The sequence below is a fragment of the Barbus barbus genome, assembly GCF_936440315.1.
Source record: "Barbus barbus genome assembly, chromosome: 30".
Classification (NCBI taxonomy): domain Eukaryota; kingdom Metazoa; phylum Chordata; class Actinopteri; order Cypriniformes; family Cyprinidae; genus Barbus; species Barbus barbus.
This window is the reverse complement of record NC_136758.1, coordinates 17051548-17076028: the sequence shown is the minus strand read 5'-3', so window position 1 is coordinate 17076028 and position 24481 is coordinate 17051548. Positions and strand designations below refer to the sequence as shown.

The following is a 24481-nucleotide window of genomic DNA, read 5'->3' as shown; positions in this document are numbered from 1 at the left end:
TGTGACTGACTCCAAAATTTGTCCAAAAACAAACAGTACTGAAATTAGAGAACATATTTTAATATCAAATTAAATTACACTCAGTATTATAAGAATAAAATCCATTTATGTTATACAAGGCAAAGGCATTTCCAGCGTGAAACAACAACCGCTGCTAACACAGCTGACATCTCGTCCTTATGTTGCGTTGCATAAAATAATATAATTTATGCTACATTAAAGACTTTATAAATGAAATAAAATGTGCACAAACCTTTATTTCCCCGAAAGAGTGCACCGAATCCACAGCAGTCTCATGGCATAAACATACCTGGGGGCACTTTTTAGCAAGACCGTTTTTAACATACCTTACTGCACGGTTCACCGCAGTTTCAAAGAGAAATCTCCACTGAGTGGAGCTAAAAGACGGGTTGAATATGTAAACCCTGGCACATTTTTATTACGTTGATATAGGTGCGTATTGCTGTGTTTTTATTATGTTGCTTCAGGTACGTATTGTGGTAGTTCAGAATTAAAATATCCGGGGACCATCGCTAAAAAGTAATGCTCTATTGTGTTGGAAATATTCCCTACACCAAACCCAACCCTAAACCTACCCGATAGTGTTGACAAATGCAAAACTGATATAAAAGCGTATTTGTTGATGCAACCATGCTATTTGAACTTCCTTTTATGCAGATTTGAACTGTTTTGTCGAACCGTAGTTACACAGGATTTGAACCAGAGCTCCTCACCTCTCAAGTACATCTCCATACTCCGTGAGCTACTGAACAAACCTACCATCTATGAAAACCCACAGATATGAAGCTGGTTATGTGTGATACTAACGTTCAGAAGCATCAGTTTTCAAATCTTCAAGTCATAACATGATATTCTTCATGTAATTGTGCGAAAATTACACTTTATTTATCGAAACTCTGTAAATTTGTGTGAAAAGGAATAAAAGGCGTCAGAGTTTTACTGCTTCTAGTGTTCATTTCTTTTGGAAACTGCAGTGATATGTACTTATTGGTACGTATTTCGCGTCTCGCTAAAAATGAGACCAGGTAGTAAATAGCCTGTGCTCTCAGCAGCTGCATTGTTGAGAAGTTTCAACGGAGACAGGGTTAATACAGAGGTTAGGTAGAAAAAAATAACCCAGCGTTAAAATGACCCAGCAAAAATATTGGGTAACAATAACCCAATAAAATGACCCAACAAGCTGAACCCAGCATTTGGGTTAAAAATAACCCAGCACATAGGTAAAAATATTAAAAACAACCCAATAAAATGACCCAACAGGCTGAACCCAGCATTTTAGTTAACAAAAAAATAACCCAGCATTTTTTAGAGTGCAATGGTGCTAAAATCCTTTTAATGTTTAAAATAGTTTAATATTTATGTGAAAACTATTACTTTTTGGATGAATAGAAAGTTTAAAATAACAGCTTTTATTTAAAATAGAAATCTTTCGTAACAATGTAAAATTCGTTACTGTCACTTTTGATCAATTTACTGCATCGTTGCTGAATAAAATGATTGATTTCATTAAAAACAATCTAAGTATACATTTTTGAAAAGTAGTGTACAGGTGGAGCGATGTTACTCAAAAGCATCTTAAAAATGAAACAAACCATTCATATATCATATCATATATCATGTCATGTCATATAATATATCACAATGTGCATTGTCATATTGTCTCAATTTAAGCATGAATTAAACATGAAATTGTAACTTTTACTGTAGGCAAGTTGCAAACGGAGGTGGTAGGTAAAAGAGAAATGTAAAACAGGACAGTGTGTGGTAGAGGTAGAGAAAGGTAAGATAGTTGTGTGTATGCTTTCATTTCAGAGCATTATAGTGTTATGGGAAATTTCTTCTGCTTCAATGTGCATACAGTCGCTTTTAGTTTGAATTATGAAACAGTGGAGATGTGAGTGCTCCCTCTCACCCGCTGTCTCTCACCGTCCCCTCCTTCCCCTCATTTTTACCGTTCTATCCCCAGACTAACACCTCCAACATCACACACATACTTTGAGGGCTGCAGAATGAGTTTCTCTGTTGATGATGATATATTTAGGGGGAGAAAAGCAAAAGCAGAATACACAAGAGGGCCGTGCGTGCGCGGGGGTGTATGTAACATTTACAATTAAGTATACTAAGATTTTTCAGAGTATTTTGTGATTTAAAGGATTCAGAAAAATCATTCGGACTCTTCCCTCAGTTTGTCAAAAATAAAAAGTGTTTAACTCTCATGTTGGTCATTTTGAGCAATAGAGGATTTTCTTTTCCGTGAAAATGTAAGTGAATGACTAACTGACTTTGCTTACACAGGCCATAACAACAGCAAAAACATGACCAGCCTACAAATAGAAGCTTAGAAATTTATAATTTCTTGTATTTCTTAGCTTCATAAGCTCAAATTAATGAAGTCTATGAGAAGTCACTTCCAAAAAGAAATACAAAACCTGTGCTAACGGAAAGAAAACAAGTTGACAAAAACATAAAAAAGAGCGTAATGAGATATTTACATGCAATTTTTTAAAAGACTGATTATTGACTGAGCACACTAAATTAGGTAAAAGATTTATCACATCACAACTGATGCATTTACAATGGTCTATAAGAAAGTTTGTTCCAAGCACAAAAAGCAAAAATATATGAAATATGTATGAATGATTGTGTTTACTGATGTAAATCCTGAGGATGAAGTTTGCTCCTTAAGAACTATATATTTTATTGTTTTAAATGACCAAATTCGTTTTTTTTGTTAGTTTTACAAACTGAGAGACTGGTTAAAATGATTTTGTGGAAATAAAAATCACATCACAGATGCTGTGCTTTGAGCTCAAGTTGTAGTTAAAGAGATAATTCACCCAAAACAGATTATTCTGTCATTTACTTCCCCTCATATTGTTTTGAAATGTTGTTTCATGACTGTTCTGCAAAACAGTCGATATTTTAAAGAACTGTTTTGAAAGTCAGTGGGGTCCAAATCAACACCGGACTCCACTGACTTCCATTGTATGCATTAAAAAAAACAAACCAAAACAAAAAATATGTTTTCTAGTGTGACAGATATGGTATGAATATCTGTGATAAAGCAGGCTTTAAACGTGTGTATGGATACCGTGACTCAGAAATATGGTTGATGGCTTTATTTCGGGATAATGGAAGGGCCTGTGTGTGTCTGTGTCCAGGATGGGAAAGGCTGAATGGGAGGGCAGCGGACTGGTCATTACTGTCCATCATCTCTGTAACGCAAGACCCTTGACGTCATTCAGAAGCGCAATCTACTGAGGCTGTCTATCTGTCTGACTGATTTTTCCAGTTCTCTCGTTCAGCCTGGATTCTCAGAGGGAGCGGCGGTGATATTTCTTCACCTGCTGCCAAACACGATGAGTTATTTAGAGTTCAATTACAAAGAAACATTACATTCGGATGGAAAGTGGCATTATGACAAATCTGAGCACATTAAAGCCCAAATGAAACAATTTTATGCGAGACATCATGGGGAAAGGCCTAATATGCTCTGTTTCTCCCACTAATACACATCGCTTAAGGATCATTTGTGGTGTCTAAACTCAAGAATGGAAAAGAATGTGATTGTGTGCATAGCCACCATTTTTTTGCCATGGTCGATTTTGTTCCCACCACTTTATGAAATTGCTGGCAGCTAGATGTATCTAATAAAGAGGAATGCTCTCCAATTGTTATTGTTTTCTGACACTGGAATTTGTCATTTTTAATGTTTGACTGAGTTTTGTCATTTTGGAAAGTGACAGCAGCAACATTCCCTCCCACACACAGCTCTCAGAAATGCGCTCAACTTCCCTTTAACCGGCTTGCTATCCATTCTAGTGAAATCACAAAACAAAGTGAAACAAATGTGCTCCCGCATTGTAATTCCACACTGTAATTGTAAAATAAAGGTTGGGTTGTAGGGTTGAATTATAAGATATATATTTTTATATATATAAAAGATATATATATAAGACAAAATGGTAAGATATAAAGTCAAATTTAGAGATTAAGTCAGATTGTAAGATATTAAGTCAAGAAAGTCTGTAAGATACCGTATAAATATGTAGGCTATAAAGTAAGAAGTCTAAAACAATGTAAAGCTGGTATCTATAAAGTCGAAATTCTGATACATAAAGTCAAACTGAGAGATATTTAGTCAAACTGTAAGTTATACACTCTAAAAGTCATAGAAGACAAGTTCTACCAGGGGTAAAAGGCCATGTGTATCACCTGACCACATGTGATTGAATCGTTGTAGACAGATGTTAAAAGCAGGTCCTGTGTTTGTGTTTGATGTGTTTTGAAATCTAGAGTCTGTCTCTTGTCTCAGGAGAGGATGACTTTTAAACCCCCAAAGCTACACCTGAACTTTTGACAAACACCCTTTGACGGCCTGTTCACACATACACAACATTTACACAGCCTTTTCAAAACATTCACAGTATATATGAGATTATAACCTTCAGCTTTACTCTCAGAAGAAATTTTATCAGTTGAATCAATACCAATAAACACATGGCCAATCAAAGTAAAATAAAATTGTGAAATTGTTCACTGCACATGACAAACAAGCTTCCACAGCACTACAGCACTATCTTCTCCTACTAGACATGAGGGGAGAGCATGTTTGTTGTTCTGTTCCCAGTAATTTCACAGACAGATTGGCAGTACAGATGCTTGGGCGCTCTGTACCTCTTAATGAATAGTCAGAACATCAATATAAATATTAACATATTGAAGATGGAGTCATACAAATGCACCGTCCAGCTTGCAATAGTGACAGGAACAAACTGTCTCAGTATGCAGAGATGTGTGTAACACACACACAAAACATTTTTACCATTGTAATTATTAAATCAATCAAAACTGAATGCCAGTATGTGTGTGTGAGAGAGAAATACATGCCTTTAATCACTGATCGTGCCGCATAAAATCGCTCCCTCCAGATCCACACACACTGAGGTTCGAGCAGAGCAGACACTCATGTAGCATAGGCTTGACTTTGGGAATCTACTCAAGAAAAGCCTTCAGCTCTGAAATATACATGAACTCCAATAAATAACTTAGAACTTAGAATATCTTGCAATATTCATGACACCGAATGCAGGGTCTCCAGGACAGTGAGTGTGATCTCTCTATAAAGAAGATACCTGGAGTGGTTGTAAGTAGATCCACTGAAGTCTATATATTGCATAATCTTGCGCAGCCAGACCTTTGACTATCAGCATAAAGAGTTCATATTGCAGCTTATCCTAGCCAAGGACTGCCTGTTTAGACTCAAAGAGACTCAACATAAAGTGACCGACCACAGTTTTTGTTGTTGTGCAGGACCCCATTGACTTTCACTGTATGGACAAAAACAGTTGAAAAGTGAAATTTAATTAAAATTAAAGTTATTGACATTGCAAAATATTATTACACATTTTTAAATAATATACTTCTATTCTTCTTAAAGCAAGCATGAACTTAAAAATGTATACATTGAATGCAATGCAAGTTGTTTGGAGAAAAGCATCTAAATCAGTGTTTCTCAGCTGGTGGGTCGCAAGACTATTCTGAGTTGGTCGTGGAGTGTAGGGGAGCACGGGGCACAAAGTAACGCGTGTTAGTTGTAACACACATGTTAGCATAACAGAATTTACGGTATTTACTAGCTGCCATATCAACACTATATAGAGAAAAAAGTGTGCTAAAATTCAAAAAATCTTTTGAAGATATCGCTGAACATTTATTTTACCATAGTAAAAGTAGATTTCTGGCTTAAGTATATTTTTCATCATGCTTCGCTAACTTGCAAAAGACACCTACCGGTTGTAAATTCCAGTTGGGCAGATGTGCTCCGCTATTATTAAACTATGCTATTCTATGACATTAGTGATGTAATTTACACTATTTACTTTAATTTTAATGAGAAACCACAAGAAACAGGTGAATAAAGACTGACAGGCAACGTGTAATGTTTATAAGTTATTTCAAGAAATGTAAAACATGAGATGTTGTCAGGTTCAATGTCAGTGTCATTATTCTGTCGTTATTTTCATAACTTGTGAAATAAATTCTCTCACCTCTGTAAAACAAACTATCCTGTCCTGTCAGACATTATACTAATATATATATATATATATATATATATATATATATATATATATATATATATATTCTAAAAAGTGGGTCGCAGCATAATATTCTTGTTTTGATGTGCTAGTCTAATGGTTGCCTGATTGCACACGTATTAAACCAACTCTGTGTCTTTGCAGCTTGTGTTTAGAAAGATCAGTGATGTGAAGCGCGAGGAAGAGGAGAGGCTGAGGAGGAAGAATGAGGCCCCGCTGAATCTCCCCCCTGATCATCCCGTCCGCCGTCTGTTCCAGCGATTCCGCCAGCAGAAGGAAGCCCGTCTCGCTTCTGTGTGTCCCAATCCTGACGACCCTGATCTCGAGAAGGGCCAAATCCACCATGAAGTCATCAGCCAAGATGTAGTCGCCACCACAAGCATCGTCACGGTAACAGAAAGCCCAGCCACGCCTATCCCGTCCCACCAGAGCAAAACCCGCACCCTGGGCCCGTTCGACCAGGCTAAACTCAGCGCCCCTGCCCCAAACATCCCTCGTACATTAGAGCCACGCGCACGAGGATGGGCGAGGTTTAGGGAAAGCATGGCAAAGCCAGAAAGCTGGGGAAACGTTTCTAAAGCGGAATCAATGGAGACACTTCCAGAGCGGAGCAGCTCCGGAAAAATTTCGGAACCCGGCGGTTTGAAGAAGACTGATTCCTGCGACAGCGGCATTACTAAAAGCGACCTCCGGCTGGACGAAGGTGGCGCCCGCACCCCTGTAGACCGAAGCCCGGTCCAGCCCGACGGAAAAGCTCCCCCGATCCCACCAATCCCCACTATTCCCGAACACACACTTCATGCCTCGCTCCTGGAACTCCGTACAGAACTTAAAGAGGAGCTGTCGGCACTCAGTAACCGAATGGTTGCATTGGAGACGCAAGTCGCTGAGGTGTTGAGGTTGTTAAGGAGCAGAAAGACTCCAACCTCTCCCATGTCGCTCTTTCAGATCTCACGGCCGACATCACCAGACACGGAGGACATATTCCCTTGAAGAAAATGAGGTAAGCATCTTTCTTCTTGAAAGGGAAACGATTGAGAGACTTTCTCTGAGAAAAATGGAACCAGCAAAAAGCATGACAGACACTCTGAGAGAGTGTGTGTGTGTGTGAGAGAGAGAGAATGAGTGAGGGAAAGGATGAAATAAGACACTGGAAAGGAGAAGAGGATGTCTTATCCCAAGGCAGAGCATCTGCGATACCAAAGTGATGGTGTGTTAGTTGTCACACAGATACTCTTTGTGTGAAACTGATCCCTGTTTTCGTCCTGCGAGGCTGACAGACAGTGAGAGCTCTTGCCGCAGGGCCCACTCTGACTGATGGTTGTCATGGCAATGCATCGTCCCCAATTGCAAGTGCGGGCCCTTCAAGATCCCACTCATGTAGCAAGTCTTCCCCTCTCTCTTTCACTTTCACACACACACACACACACACACACACACACACACACACACACAGCTGTTTCTGCTCTGCAGTCTTTCTGGTATAGGGATCCATTCCGCTCCATCCTGCTGGTTAACTCGCCGCCGAATACAAGCCTTTATCAGGAATCACAGAGCTAAGAGTCTTACTGTGTGCTTCTCCTTGAAGAAGCAAGGAGAATTCTAGGAAATATGGAAACCCTAGGCAGCTTTGGTGAATTACTTTAGACAAACGTGTTTGTACAATGACAAATCAACTACTATCCTGAGAGTTAACTGTACACGTTACTGGAGAAGCTAATGAGCTCTACAGGGGTTTTGAAGTGTAACAGCTGTTAAGGCCCTTTTCCAAGACTTGCGTCAATGCACATCTCAACAAAACGTAAAATCAAATTGACAGCAATGGTATTATACAGTTTTAGGAATGCACAATATAGCCGAAACATATCAGATTTACTGGGTATCAGCCAATATTGAATATTTAATTGTACAGTGCATGCTCATTTCCCATATTTTTATATTTAGACTACATTTGCCATCATCCAAGACTCACTGAAAGTTAATATTTAAAAACACTAATGATTTAACAAGACTGTTAATTGTAGCTAATCTGTAGCAATTTTCAGAATCAATATCTATTTTTCATACTGTACATTATAAATTGTTGTGATTCATAAACTCACTTTTAACATTTAAGATGATTGATTTGAGCTTTTATTGTTTATTTTTAAAGTAATTTAGAAAAAAAATAGTATAGAATTTTAATATTAATCATCAGTTATCAGTCATAAGAAATATTAAATATCGGCCTATCAATATCCATCAGAATATTAACATTGGTGCAACCCTATATTTTATTCATTTTTATTCAAATTCACCCTTCGCAAAGAGCTTTATTGACAGGCAATCTGACCAATCATACCGCCGTATCCGCCATCTTATCTGACAAACAAATCATTAACTTTGATGGACTTAAACTTGAAAAATTGTGTATTGACATTTCCACGGCTGAAATAAAATACATTCTCATGTTCGTTTATTTTGTGCTTTAAGTAAATATGAAATGACGATTAGTTCACGTGCCGCTTGAACTGATGTACTACAGCAGTCACAACACATTAAATAGCCACAAAATGGTATTTATTGTTTGAATTTCTTAAAAAATTTCAAAATTTGAAAAGCTGATACCTTGTTTCATACCTTGTTTCAATTAACCTGCTCTTTCTTGTCTGTCAGTTGCCTCTTTGCTCCACAATCGAGTTTTTGCGAAGGGTCAATTAATACAAAATATTTAGAGGCTGGTTCAAAGTGCAAATAACTGAAAAGCAGGATTTTCATTAGTCACCATATCAAGTGTTATGATTTCTCCCATTCATTTTCAACAAATGGTCCATCTCCTCTCCTTTACATCGTCTATGAATATTTCTTCAACATTGTGGGAAACGGTTATAATTTTAAACATTGTGATACAGCGTGTGGCCTGCAGACAATGTGCGTCAGAGGTAACGCTGTAGCATGATGTTCAAGGCACTGGCAGATGTTGATGCAAGTCATGTGAAAGGACCTTCACCTCCTTTGATCTACAACAGGCATCTTCAAACAATTCATAAAGGACTTGTTGGATTGCAGAGACCAAGTTTTATAAAACAACAATGGAAGAACTAGTGAAATGAAAGCATGTATGTCGTTTCTTTATCAACGATTGGGTCTTCCAGAAAGCACACAAACATATTACCATGGGTGCACTGTAATTATTCCGATCTCTAGTGCATTGTAGCTTTGTTTTACAAAATGAATTGATGGATGTAATCAATACACATGATTTTTCACAACACCACAGTACAGCATAACACAGTTACGAGGAACTTTCAACATTACAGCAAACATCTAAAAACAAAGAATCTCAGGAACGAAGAGGGGTGATGGTTTGAGAGCTCATTCTGACCCCTTTCCTGGATGTTTTCACATATTAAATACTAAAGATATGGCATTATAACAGACCTGGTGAGAACATAATGTCTAACCTTTTCATTGTTCAATAGGAGAGACTGGGACTTGTTGTCAAGGGCCTAAATTAAGCTTTTTAATTCCCACTCTGACAACTAGTCAACATTTTCAATGTACTGAATCATTTTTCCTGTGAAAACAGCTTTTTTTGTAACCAAGACCGTAAGGCATGTGTCTGTAGAGAAATTGCCTTGTAAAAATAAAACAACCTTGAGAAATATTCACTCAAGATATGACAGCTAGTGCCAGTCTCCCCTATTATTAATGAAACAAAGCTCCTAATGCAAGTTTGGGAGGAGCCTGTTCAGTTAATCCGTTAATCACATGGCTAAGATATAAATAGCTGTTTATTTCACTCTTTTTTTCCAAGTGTCCCTCCCCCATATCAACTCCACCTTGATTTCCATAATGAGGTCCAGGGGGGAACACAGAGATCCAGTCTATTCAGAACAACACCACCAAACCTGATTATGTTCTTCTCCGTCACAGAATATATGAACTTGAAGATGATGCCTAATAATTCTCATTTGTATCTCAGAAAGAGAACGAGTGCCTGACTATACAAACTCAGATACGCATGTTGACAATTGTGGTTATGACCATACTGTGGGCGGTTAAGGGACATGTTAGCATGCTGTGTGATGTTCTCAGGTTAGAGAGATCATTATCAGGTCCACAGGAGATGTGCTGAGGTCAGTATCACTTGCTTCTCTGCTACATGAGAGCAGAGAGTGAGAGAAACATGACTCAGAACAATGACGTAAAACCAAAAAGCTACCAAGGTCATATCAAACATCATATCATGAATTTAATATAAACCCCTCATGTGAGGAAAACAGATTTTGTTGGAGAAAAAAAGACGAGAAGGTCCAAACTTAATGTTCTAACAACATGAAGATTTATTTCTGTCAAAGATACATTTTGTACAGTATGAAGATTTTGTAACATCCTAGATTCTTTAAAAATATATATTTTTGCCCTTGAGAGATGATTATCTCATTCTATCAGCAGGATGCTGGAGAACCAATATTAAATGGTAAAATTAAGGTTGTTTTATGTTTCAGAGCATGTTTTACAATAACGAGATCTTAATTAGCTTTAATATTATGGGTCATTTGCTTACACTCCAAATACTGAGCTGGAATTGGAAAAGGTTTAGTGTTTGTACCCCGTGCTGTTACTTCACCATCTTTTAGAGAGCAACCCAGAACTGATTTTAAACAAGACATATGAATGTTACAGTAATACTAATAACAATACTGACATGCAAATCCATGTAAACTGGAATGTAAAGCATCAGCCTGAGCTGATTCTGAAGCAATAATCATTGCTGCTGTATTTCACCCAGATTATTCCTGCCATGCTTCTCCAGCCCAGATACAACATTTAACCTGAACCACATGATGTAATCAACGTAATATAACAAACAAAAGCAGCCCTGATGTCACTGTATGCCTCTGCAGCACAGCAATAAGAGTCATAATATTCAGAGAATGCACTTTTTCATCGCGAGAGAGAATGAAAATGAGGATTGTACAGAGTAGATTCTTTTAAGAAGAGTTGCGCAGCCTTTAGAAACTAGCATGGTTTACTGGCAGAGATTCGTTACCATCTGATCGTGACTGATTTGATCAAATACGCCAACAGCATGGCTTGATTTGCACTTAAAATAAGGTTAAGACATTCATTGTAAATACAAAGGAAAATTGAATAAATTACCATTAAAAAGAAAGTACTCCTCTTCTACACGAGTATTTAATCTCTTGCCTCTTACCTCATAGAGCTAATGGATTCACTCTTTATAGCAGACCTGTCTGACTCTTGGTGAGTGAGTTCAAATTTGCATTTAGCGAGGCGAAATGAATCCTCGCAAATCTTAGACTCACTTTAGGGTGTTTGCATAGTTTCTTCAGACTTGAGAACCAAAGTACACAAAATTGGCCACTACATGAATAGAGACCAGACACCAGTCCACGATAAAGAAACTTTTCTATGGTCAGATTTATTTCACAAAATCCTAAAAGAGGAAATACCCCATTTAATCCCAAAATCAAAAGAAAAAAATTCTAGTTGTCTTCATAGTTGATATTATGATATTAAATTAAAATGAACATTAATCTAATTAAATATAAAATCTTACATTCAATTTAACATTATTATTATTATTATTATTATTAGAGTACTGAGAATTGAACATGATAAATTTAATGTAAAAATATAAAATCTTAAAGCACATTTTATTTCTACAAACTTTTTTTTACTTTTGAATTTGGGGTGAAATATATACTGAACATGTTCATGACGGACTTTGTGAAATTCACCCAAACATGCTATCACACACACACACACGTTTGTGTTAGTGCATATATGTGTTCGAACAGAAATGATGTTATAGTATTTCTGGAGTCCTTAACACTGATAGTGAAGTTCAAACGGAGCTGTGCAGTTCTATCACACTGCAGGGTTTGGAAGAACAAACACGTCTGTCTGCTCACAGAGGTCCTTCGAAGGGTCGTTCTTTAAAAACAGCCCTAATTAAACTTCAGATGTATTCAGCAGACAGCATGGCCATTATCCACTGACTGAAACATCCTCACTGAAATCATTTCTCCACATGGAAATTACTACTGTAAAGCACAAAGACAAAATTTGTAAAATTACTGTAAAATATTATTTATGATAATAAAATATTTTCTATACGTATTTTCGCTTGTTTCTGTCAGTTTATGCATTTCTCTTTGTTTGAGCACATTAAAGATACTTGTGAAAGCACATTAGCTTTGAAGTCAGCATGAAATCAGAATTGGCCCAATTTTATACGATTCAAAAGTATAAAATTGTCCATAATAACTATTTAATAATGACCAACAGATATTTACACATTGCTTAAGCAAAACTGCTTTCATTTCTAGTTCCATTATGGTAAGTAATGCCCACTTTACGTCATCCAATCCAACTCCCAATAAACAAAATTAAATCCCGCCCTATATTCTATCTCATTAAATATTCAATTTCACAAAAAATACACCACATTACAGGGTGTAGATTACCATTCGTGCTGACTTTAAGCAGAGAGAGACTGAGCTTGTTACATTTTGAACTGTGCAATTATGTACACTTTGAAGACTGTGTAATGCTACATACTAGTTAACATTCATAGCAGAGTGACCTGTGTTGAGAAACACACACACACACACACAAAGGACCTGTGTAACATGTGATGTCAGTAAGTAATTTCAGCATGACTCACAGAAAGGACAGATCACGCATGACCTCTGCCATACCATCTACTAAAATAACATCACACCACAGAGAAGAGATGGAAAGAGAGACCGCAATCATAGCAAACTGATATTAAAAAAATGTGTGTACCTTTAATTATTTTTAGTAATATATATTTTTATTTTTACATCTACTTTATTTTCGTTATATTTTACTTTTTTATTTTGCATTTAAAAAAATCTTATTGCTCCTATGTTGCAATGTCAATATGACTTTTTATTTATATGGTAATGCAGATATACAGTTTTATCTTGCCAATAAAGAACACTAGAATTGAAATGAAGAGAGAGATTTTTGTGAAGGGATTATGAATGATTAATCTGATGCTGATAAAGGTACGCTGCAGAGATAAAACTCTTAAAAGTGTAATCCCCCTAACACTGAAACACACATGTCGTACCTCTCTCTAATAAAGGAGAAACTCCAGGCTAGCAGATCCCTGATCTAATTAACCACATAGAGCAGCTTGAGCTGTTAGTATGAAGACAGTAGGTATACACAAGGAGAACGAGAGAATATTGGATAAAAACATGAGACGAGACGGAGAGATCTGGACAAGAAAGATCAGAGGGACAAAATGAACGAGAGGATGGAAATCTATACAGATGGAGGGACGAGGGAGAGAGAGAGCAATGGTCAGGCTGTATCCTGGCCACTGATCAGAGACATGTGTCACCATCAGTGTTCAGACAAACTCATAAATAAAGCAGCAACAGGATTAACCATCAAACACACCTGGAGCACTCACACCATTCATTTCCACACACACGCATGCTGGTCAAATACAGCGTAACTACTATACAAACACGTGATATTGTAGGAGTTGATAGGAATGTTGGTTGTTCACATTGTGATTGGTCCAATCTATGGTAAAACTGTAAATACCATAGTGTTTTCTGTGAGAAACGTTGCCTTCCCATGATTCTGCTCTGAGGAGTGCTGTCATCTCATGTCCCACTCAATACCAACTTGAGCAAAGCAATAGAGAAAAGCAACCATTGGAATGGCCACAGAAGACCAGCCTGTTGGAGAAATAGAGAAGAGAGAGTTTGAATGGTAAAATACAAAGATAAGTAGAAAGCATACTTAAAATTGTGGTTTGAATTATAAAGTCTACAAACTAGATAATACACAGACACCAAACAGGATCTGGATCTGTCAATGGCATGATGGCATTTGAGCAGGACTTGAACAGATAATACAGGTCACCAGAAAAAAAGAAGGATGAACCATTTAGGATCTCATATGTTAGTTAAACAATATCCAATCATATTTTTATCCACAAAAAAGCTTAAATAGAACACAATTCAACTCCTCTGTTGTGAATATGCACATTTAATCACACGTCATGTAAATAACCAGTCGGTAAATAGACTGATGTAAGTTTCACGAACCTTATATGGTACAGTAATGGTTCCCATATTATGAATTGGACATAACTTACAAACAACTCACAATTCTTTAAGAGTGTCAGATGTGAACTCAGTTATAGCTCTTAACGATTCACCTATTGTGTGTGTCTGATTCCAAGGGCTAATTTATGTGGAAATTCACTTTGCAATTTTGACTCATTAAAAAGAACCGTTTATAAGAGTCATTTGTTCAGAAATCGGACATTACAGCTCACGCTACGTTCGTTCTTCAGTACAGAAAACTTGTGTTGATATATTATCTTGATATGTTCACATGACTAATTCAATTGACTAATGACAATTTCAGATTCTGAAGTTATATGAACCCTAAAGGTCTTTGCACACTGAGCCTTGTCCGAAATTTTCGCACGCTAAAAAATAAATATAACCTCACGTTGTGTCAATCACGTTTACGAATCAGGTTCGATTTTCTGCGTTTTCGCATCCGTAGCTAGCATTTTGGTAGGAAAGGATGACTAATATGAAAAAAAAAACAAAAAACAAAAACAAAAACGCATACAAACATTTCAGACATTAAAAAACATTATTGGCCACGTACACACTGCAAGTTTGACAACAAACAGCATTTAAATGCGGGAGTGAAGCCCATAAATTATCATTCCATGTGTGTACGGAACAGCAGTCACTCCCACATTTGTAACCATAGCAACATTTTTGGCGTCAATTTAGCCGTTTGGTATGGAGTTAATAAAGTGGTCTGTTGCGGATATGAGATATGTGATTTAATTCACATTTAATTAACACATTTTGGGGTGTTATAAAACAAAGCATTTGAGTGTTTTTTTTTTGTGCTTGTCCTGGTTTGTTTTTTTTTCTATGAAGATCTGGCAAAACTAACACTTTACCGCAGGGCTCATGAGCGCAACTATAGCCCATGTCAAAACGTGCAAAGGCTAAGATTTCTTTATAGCACATTATTTAGAAAGACCACTTGCAAACATTCATTAAAAAAAACCTTATACTCTCTTCTTCTGTAGAAGACGACAAGTTTTTATAACCTTTATAACCTCACGCAGCTTAACAGACATAACGTGAAATCTTATTAGAGCACAAGGGCGTATTCACTCATTATCTCATTTACATTCTTTTGACCCCTGTAGTCAGTAAATGAACAGCGGTGTAAGACATACCTTTTCCCAGAGCATTTCACTTAACGCACTTAGCTATAGGCGATATTTGCTCCACTCAAGTACTTATTGGTTATGTTATATAAGTACTTGTATTACATTCTGTCTTTGATTAATTGCTTCTGTTTGTGTTACGCTCATTTGTGGCTGTTGATAAAAACAGATGCATAAACATATTATGAATCAATGTTATTTTGAACATTTTATACATAATTTTCACATTGTTGTTAAAGTATTATTTTATACAAATCATTTGCAATTATTATCAATGTTATCTATACATAATCACAGTTCATCCTCAACAAGTCCACGAAGAGCCCTAAGCTGTTAAAACACACTAGACAGGTGTGTGTTTGTCTCTGGTGGGTTCATTAAAAGGACTTGCCTTGTTGCATCAGGGGCGAGAAAAGAAGGATGGAGCAGGAAGAAAATGAGAATAAAAGAAAGAAGGGAGGCTGCTGATTACATTTGGTTACACATCATTGTCCTTCAGGTGCTGGAGTCACAGCTTTAACCACTTAATGCATTTTGTCATGCCAACAACACAAAACACTGCAATGTAGCAGAAAGACTACAACAAAGTCAGATAGAAAAGAAGCTCAGAGATAGTGTGTGTTATGTCTCATTTTGTCTGTATAAGACTACAGATCTGTGTTTTCTGAACTTTGTCCTCATCCAGCTACACACAAATCCTCTCAACATGACTCAACTTGCGTCACACCAAACCCACCTACATTAAATAAGGAACTGAGACACGTCAACACACACACTTACAGAGGCAAGAAGAAGAACAGGTGATTGTTATATCACAGGAGACTCTTCCTAAACACTTGCTTAGAAATAAAGTAAACACAGACATTCTGAGCGTGAAAGGACATATAGACATACAGTATATAATTAAATGTAGTCACTCATCATTTAAATATATAAAAAAAAAATGATATGCTAAGTAGACATACTAAGGTATGCACCAAATTTTAACATTTTTGCCTGTACCAATAAGAGAATAATTTTTAATGTTATGGCCAAAAACTTAAAAAAATAAAAATTAAACTTTGTAAAAAAACAATTAACGTAACAGACCAATGAGCCGATAATTATTTTCATTTTATGGCCAAAAACTGAAATGGCAAATATTAAAATTCTACAGTATTTTGTCTAAATAAAATAAAAATAAACACTAACACTGTAAGCGTTACAAGTAAATAACAATGTAATAATGTAAATGATAATAATATGATTGTAAAATTATAATGTACAGTAAGAAAAACTGATTGATTAATTTCAATTAGTTAAATATTAGATTTACCAGGATTATTAAATTAACAATATTAATAAAGGTTACACTTTATTTCGATAGTTCACTTTAGACATTCTACTAACTATAAATAACTTTGTAACTATATGTCAACTAATTCTCAATAATTTGCAACCATCTGTTTATGATTTTATGAAATTATGAAAATATTTAAGTTATATACACACATACACGCACACACACACACACACACACACACACATATATATACATATATATATATATATATATATATATATATACACAGTATATATATATATATATATATATATATATACACACACACACATATATACATGTGTGTGTGTGTGTATATTTTGTGTGAGTATAAAAATTTATTATATATATATATATATATATATGCATATGCATGTATACAATTCATAATATTAATGCTGTTTTTTATATAATTGATTACTGAAATGTAAGACAAACTACTGCAAATCATCATGTAAACCAAACAAAAAAAAATATTGCAAGTTTGACTAACAAAACTGGGATCTAATTAAATGTAACTAAAGTAGTAGGATATGGTTCCTATAAAATGGAGAATGAGTGAATGAATAAATGACTGAATAAGTTCAGGGTCCTGTGAGTCTCTGTGCCCAGCAGGTCTCTCTCTGAGCTTTACTGTACCCCGCAGCTCCTCCTGTCTCTAACTGAGTGGCACAAAACCTTTCCATCAGCTGCTGACTGACAGCTGCTGCAGGGGGTGGGTGCGATCAGCATGGCTACCTTTCAGAGATGTCAAGAATGAATGATTCCATGGTGACCGTTGTTGAGACTCTGTGGTGTTTATGGTACCTTGTGGCAAATGGATGAATAGCAGCTTCTGGAAACTTCCAGACAGACATTCAAACTGCTTTTATATTTCCAAAAGACCTTTGCACTTCTCTCTCTATAACTCTTTAAAGATAAATGCACCAGACGCTCACTGGTGCTTCACTTGACCTTAAAAACCTAAAAAAAAAATAGGTTTGGGGAAACTTTGGGGAAGTTGTGGCCTAATGGTTAGAGAGTCCCAAAGGTTGCGAGTTCGGGTCTCGGGCTGGCAGGAATTGTAGGTGGGGGGAGTGAATATCCAACGCTCTCTCCACCCTCAATACCACGACTGAGGTGCCCTTGGAGCAAGGCACTGAACCCCCAACTGCTCCCCGGGCGCCGCAGCATAAATGGCTGCCCACTGCTCTGGGTGTGTGTTCACAGTGTGTGTGTGTTCACTGCTGTGTGTGTGCACTTTGGATGGGTAAATGCAGAGCACGAATTCCGAGTATGGGTCACCATACTTGGCCGTATGTCACGTCACGTTTTCACTTTTTAAAAAAAATGCTATCAGCAAGATCCTAAGGCAGTTTGTGAAGCCTTTTCCCAAATTATTTCATACAATTTATGATGAACTTTACAAGTTTACAGAGGTAAAAACATCTGACTGTCTATACAATCAGTGTCACAAATCTACTTGATTAGTGACCAAAAACAGTGCAGCATCTTGAATATTTATTATTTTATGTTATAACATTTCTTGGTTTTAATTTTCTCAAAATTCTACAACTGTTTATTAAATTAGATTTTTAATAATCAATTTTCAGTCATCAACGTTCAGATTTTTATACACCACTCCAATCATGCAAACAATCTTACGAAATCATTCGTAACATCTCATATGCACCACAAAACAGTGACTCACAAAATGTGTTCTGAGCACTTCAGAATGAATTCATTTCCTCACTTTTGTGTCTGATCTGGGATGAAATGACAGGCTGTCCCACATCATTTCATTACAGCTTTCTTTCTGAATTACTGCCTCAACATGACCCACAAAAAGGTTGAAAACGTTCACATTCCCAGAGTTTAAAAAAAATGTTGTCAGCAGCTGTGGTTGACTTGTCAGCAGTTACAGATTGAGGGGAAATAAATCTGACTGATGACATGTGTGAATGTCTCTCTACCCTTGTAAAAAAAAGTGCTTAATTGTATTGAATGTGCACTTGTAGTGAAACAAAGCGTATTTAAAAAAGTACTTGCAGATAATATATTAATGAAATAAAAGGCCATTTAAGTGTACTTAAGTGTCACTTTCTTTCTTTAAAACACTTTAAAAAGTGTTAGTTTCAGATTTTAACTTTAAATGTTCTTTTTTAAAATCATGCTTTAATAATCTTTAGTCATGCTTTAAAGTATATTTATTTTGATGTGTTGATTAACATACTAAATTATGATAAGTACTGCTATTATGGACTGCTATTTTAGCCAGAAGCAATGGTTTGAAATAAAAAAAAAAACCTTAATAATGGATTTACTTCTTACAAACACAGCTTTTCACTTCGTTAACTGATTATTTGTAGACTATTGTGATGTTTTCATCAGCTGTTTGGACTCTCATTCTGACGGCACCCATTCACTGCAAAGGATGTAATGCTAAATTTCTCAGAATCTGTTACATTGAACAAACAAACTCATCTACATTTTGAAATGGCCTGACAGTAAGCAAATTATTCAGAAATTAAATGTCTAAAACATGACATTCAATTCACATCAAAGAATATTTTTTGAAAGTATAATAATGACCCACCTTCGACAAACACCCTCTTCCAGAAGATTCTTCCCACATGGATTCCGCCCAGAAAAAACAGATTGGACAGAATCAGAAAAGCAGTGGAGAAGGCAAAGATAAGCGCTAGGCCACGCCTCTGCATCCGAGGTGACAGACAGCGCACCTAAGACGAGATCAAAAGAGCATGGTATTTATTAGTGACCTTACTTCATTATAAACACTGAACTTTGTTTAAAGCTGATAACTTGAGAGGGATTGTGAACTCACAATAACGTGATGAAGAGGATGAGAGGAAAAGAGGAGTGCAAGAACGTTCTCCACGAACACCCCGACCCAGTTCAGCACGGCCCAGTACTGCAGGTAGTCATGGCATCCATGCCAGAAACACACAAACCCAAACGCCAGCGCAGTGGAGATGAGTTTCCGGAACACACCGTGACGAGAGCCGCCCAATGGCACATATATGTACCTAAAGACACACAAACACACATGCTCAGCAAAAACACGAATTACTATGTGGAAAACAAGAGTTGCTGTTTTCTTTTAAAGACTAATTTGACAATTAATAATAAAAAAAATGTTTTAATATTGAGATAATGATAGTATCCTCCAAACAACCTTTTTACACTTTTACAACTGCATTATTTAAAAGTGTCATGAAATTTTGATGCCTTTTTTCATTACTTTGTACTGTTCTCTGATGTCCACTTATTATGTTACCAAGATATTACATCAAAAAACAATTTAGAAGTAATAGGCTAATTCTTCGGTTCTGTTTTTAACCCCCGTCATCAGAGCGCTTTGTTTGCATAGGTGTGGTGTGGTGGACTGTCAACTCTGAAGTAAATGCTCAAAGCTATGATTGGCTAACAGTTGTGTATGATTGACAGTATACTTTCCTCATAGATGGACGCTGCTGTGATTTAGGTTAAAAACGCATAAATACTCATATCAAATGATCTGTAATAACATACAAAGCAATAGTGACCACATAATCAAAAGTTACTCGCACTTGTGTGGTGGGACATGACTGTCAGATCCATTATAGGCGGCACAGCATTGTCTTTTAGTTTCAATCTTTCTGAAAATCCTGTGTCAAATTGTGCCTTGTTTGTAAACAAATCCGCAGTAAAATGAAGTGAACAAAAGGCCGGGTTCTTACTGACACGGTCTGGCACTTCAATAAAAATACAGTTAATCAAATAAAGTTTATCGTTTGGTTTCTGTGTAGACCTGCGTTTGGCGCTCTTGTCATTTACCTACCACGTGCACAAATTGCTGGGCGGGGCTAAACAGGCAGCGATGTAGAAGCAGGCATTGATCTTTTTCTGCGGAGGCGGCGTTTAGCCACACTATTACGTTAAAAAGTGGCACATTCCACAACCTGTCATTTTGGCAGATTGGCTTCAATATAAGCTGTTTTTAGACTAATGAGAAAGTTTTGTGTTCTAAAACTTACAGGATGTTTTATAGCACAATGATCTCTTATATGTCAAAAGATCAAGTGAATTTTGATTTCTCAGTTTTATGACCCCTTTAATGTTTATTAAGCCATTTGTATCATGTGGACCACAACTGTCTGTTAGACAAATGTGAGAAAAAGTGCCTTCAGATGACATACTGTCTGTAAAACCGCCACCGTTCCCCTCACAGTGATAACTGACAACAGAGAGAGAGAGACACTTCTGAACTAAACCCGATCTTTCTCGACGGCAGTATAGTAGAGTTTCCATTTCAGGGCTGAGAGAGCACCAATCTGTTCTAATGAGGCTGTTGGGATAGTGGAGGACTTGACTGATCTGTGTGTGTGAAGAGGATAAGATTAGCCCCTGACCACGGCTCCAGCTGACAGCGTGTAGAGATCAAGAAAAGAAGATCAACTGTGCTTTATTTTATCACACTTAAAAACTCTCCTCTTCTATTTTTATTCTTCAGCATTCATGTGTCTGTTTCTCCCCTATAGGAGATCTAATAGAACTGATGGGTTTTTGTGGATTCACTGATTGGAATTACTGATGGTTTATTGATAGGGCTTGCTCGGGCTTATTGTCTTTCTAATCAGGAAGAAGCAAACCAAACATCCTTAAAACAAGACAAACTTACTGTACTATGAGAAATTTGAAACATTTTGTTGTCAAAGATTTTTTTATTACTTTCTCCACTGTTCGAAAGTTTGGGTCTGTAAAAAAATAACCATTTTATTCAGCAGGGATGCTGAATAACTTCTGATCTGTCCTATCGTAATAAAGGTGAAAATGCCAAAAATACATTTATAAAAAAATCTTTAGTTGTCTGCTTGTCATATATAAATAATGAAGTTTGAAAACTTTGAAAGAAGTTTTGACATTATGGCAACTAGTCAGTGGGTTTGGATCAATACCAAAATTTGGATTTGGTGTGATTGAAGCCTTTGGCTCCTTGGGTTCTGGACTAAATAAATACCTTGGATGGCACCTAAACAGCCTTAAGTGAATGATGAAATGGACCTTGGAATATATATAACACACACACACACACACATAATACTATTTATGCATTATACATATTGTTTACAGACATATGAAAGGGATATATTTCTGCAACAGCGCTCACACACATTCTGTTTCACAAACTCCATCAATACATATAGCCTGGGTAATGTAAATTTGCTATAAATAAAATAACATCTTCCCTCAAACTTCACGTACATACTTAACAAACATGTTTTTGCTATTGTTGCCTCATATTCTTTCCATTAAAATTTATTTCACGATTTCATTCTTATTAGGATAATTATGTTCTGCCACAAAAAGAGTGCAAGTAATCTTTCTTTGTTAAACATCCCAGTTGCAGTTGATTTACAAATAAATTACAGAATGAAACAATTATAATGTCAAACTCAGCTAAAAGCACTTAAAATCCATTTAATGAATCACACTAACTTTTTAATTCATGTCACGCATCCTGAACCGAACACAATATCATCCAGATAAGGTAGTAGAAACATGGTACATTTTTGGCACCATGCTACTTTTTTTAGTAAAGATTTACCTCGCAATCCGAGTGGATCTTGCATTCGGTTTCTGTTTCTTTTGTTAATGTGCTTTTAAAAGCCCAAGCGTAGACGTTGCCCTGCTGAGAAAAGTGTTTATGAGCACATTTTCATTATGAACAGAAACAATAAGGTCTCGTTCTGCCTCTGTGGCCACCGCAGTATAATCTCAGCCCTCTCTCGTCCTTATATAAGCTCATATGAACTGCGTCTGTGATTTGATTGTGGCGAGCACATTTCAATAGACAGGAGATGACACTCAACAGGCTGAAAGCGAGGCGTTCAAGCAGACAATAGCGCGACAGGAGAGGTGCGTGGCGTGTGTCTGTGGATGCTTTAAGATCAGCGGTGAGTCACAAATGGAGAGTGAAGATCCTCTCCCACATCTCCACACTCCAAAACTCAGCTCTTCACAATTACTGCACATTTAAAAGCACATTAAGATCTCTCCAAATGCACTTAACAACACTCGCGCTCTCTCTCTCTCACACACACATACACACAGCCCACATTCACACTCCAATTATGCAGATCAACTCTCTCTGCCACACTGCAATCACTACACATTTTAACAGAGAGAGAAATATGGAGAAGATATGGTCAGGAAGAGATGGAATTGTTTTTGGTTTGCTGTTCGCAATGAAGGGGTTACTCAAAATACTCAATACTGAACATACTCAAATGTGCTTACATTCTCAGCTTTCTGATTGGTGGGATTCAGGGAGCAATGGAACACTTCCCATTTGGGCGGGAAATTTTGCTGTATTCCCACTGCTCGCCACTTCTGCTATTTGTCTGAAAATGAGTCTCCTCACAGGTCCGCTACAAGCCAAACTAGGACGTTAGGTTAGGTTAATCAAATTAGAAAATTACATTTTTGGGGGGAAAAAAGAGACAGAGTTCTCTCAACTACCTTAAAATTGAACAGTATTGAAAATTTTGATTGATAAGGCAAAAAATATTTTAATGTTATTGCTTTTAATTATATAAAAACAATATTGCCAGTAATAAATTCTATACAATTTAGTCTAAATATAGGCTAAATGTTATGTGAATTTAGGCATCACAACAGAAGCATGATTGCATTTAACAGTGTTATTATTATTATTATTATTTTTTTTTTTTTCAATTGACTTCAGGTGAGTGTTAGATGATGTCAAAGGTAACATAAAAGTGAAAACTGAGGAAAATAAGCAAACATTAAAGTAGAAGAACATGAGAGAAGAAAAATATCCAAATACATAAAATTTAATTAAACCATTAAAGGTAAGTCCAGAAAAATTCAAACAAAAATCACAGAATTTGAGAAAAAAATAAAACGAAATTTGGGGAAAAAAACCCCCAAAACATTTCTATAACTACAATAACTAATTTAGTACAGATATAACATTCATTCCTATTATCATTTGTGATGCATATAGTGCATGAATATGTTGTGACAAATACGTCTTTCTTTGTAAACTGCACAAGACACAGTGTCTTGTCATTTTTCCTGATGTTCTAAAAATAAAATATTAAATCATTTATGGACTTTTGGGTCTGTGTTATTGGCTCAAGCAGCATCACACGTAACGTTCATTTCCAATGTACATATTCACACAAACTGGCGAGTTTCCAGCATGAGACAGAATAAGATGCTCATCGAGCTAAATACATGCTAATACAACCCTGATCAAACATCTTTTGTCTGTGGAGAACGCAGCCCTGCCAAAGACTGACAATACCAAACCCTGAACGAAAACACAACCTCTCTCTCCAAAACCTCCACAATGATCTCTCCATACAGCTGGAGGACATTAGAATATGAATAACTGTGTCAGGAAATGCAACAGCTGAGCAGACAAGGTTACGCCAGGACCTTAAGAGGTTTTTATTTTTATAATTTTTGAAGGTTTCCCTACTGAATCAACCTATTCCAGTCCCTGAGAGTATTTACAAAAAAAGAAAAATATAATTAAAGCAAAAGTGGCGGCTTGAAAACATCTGTCCAGCTGCTCTGAAGAATAATTTGTCTGACTTCCTGCCAGGAAAGTGACCGTTCACACAAACACCTATAAAACATTTATATATAAATTCTGTAATACTATATAAATTCTCTAAATTCTGTAATATTACGTTACAGAATGTGCTGCATGATTTATTATGCAATAAATTCCTATTTAACAGACTCTACAAACATTTCACAGATAAA

General features: G+C 36.5%; 2 protein-coding genes across 3 annotated transcripts in view; one reads left to right on the top strand and one right to left on the bottom strand.

The window, feature by feature from the left end:
• The window catches only part of kcnh1a (potassium voltage-gated channel, subfamily H (eag-related), member 1a), a gene marked incomplete at both ends in the record, with an annotated part of 52061 nt that extends 44949 nt beyond the window's left edge, over positions 1-7112 (top strand). Inside the window, one exon of the mRNA XM_079385744.1 lies at positions 6264-7112. Within this exon, the coding sequence (XP_079241870.1) occupies positions 6264-7112 (849 nt within the window). The remainder of the gene's footprint in view (positions 1-6263) is intronic.
• Positions 7113-10422: 3310 nt separating this feature from the next.
• hhat (hedgehog acyltransferase) overlaps positions 10423-24481 on the bottom strand; it is a 31483-nt gene continuing 17424 nt past the window's right edge. Inside the window, exons 10-13 of one of the 2 annotated variants that reach the window (XM_079386811.1) lie at positions 19527-19728; positions 19278-19422; positions 13713-13849; positions 10423-12172 (exon numbers count right to left, since the gene is read on the bottom strand). In XM_079386811.1, the coding sequence (XP_079242937.1) occupies positions 13770-13849; positions 19278-19422; positions 19527-19728 (427 nt within the window). In that variant the 3' untranslated portion in view covers positions 10423-12172; positions 13713-13769. Of the gene's footprint in view, positions 12173-12953; positions 13850-19277; positions 19423-19526; positions 19729-24481 lie in introns of those variants that run through there. The other variant, XM_079386810.1, reaches the window with a different exon arrangement.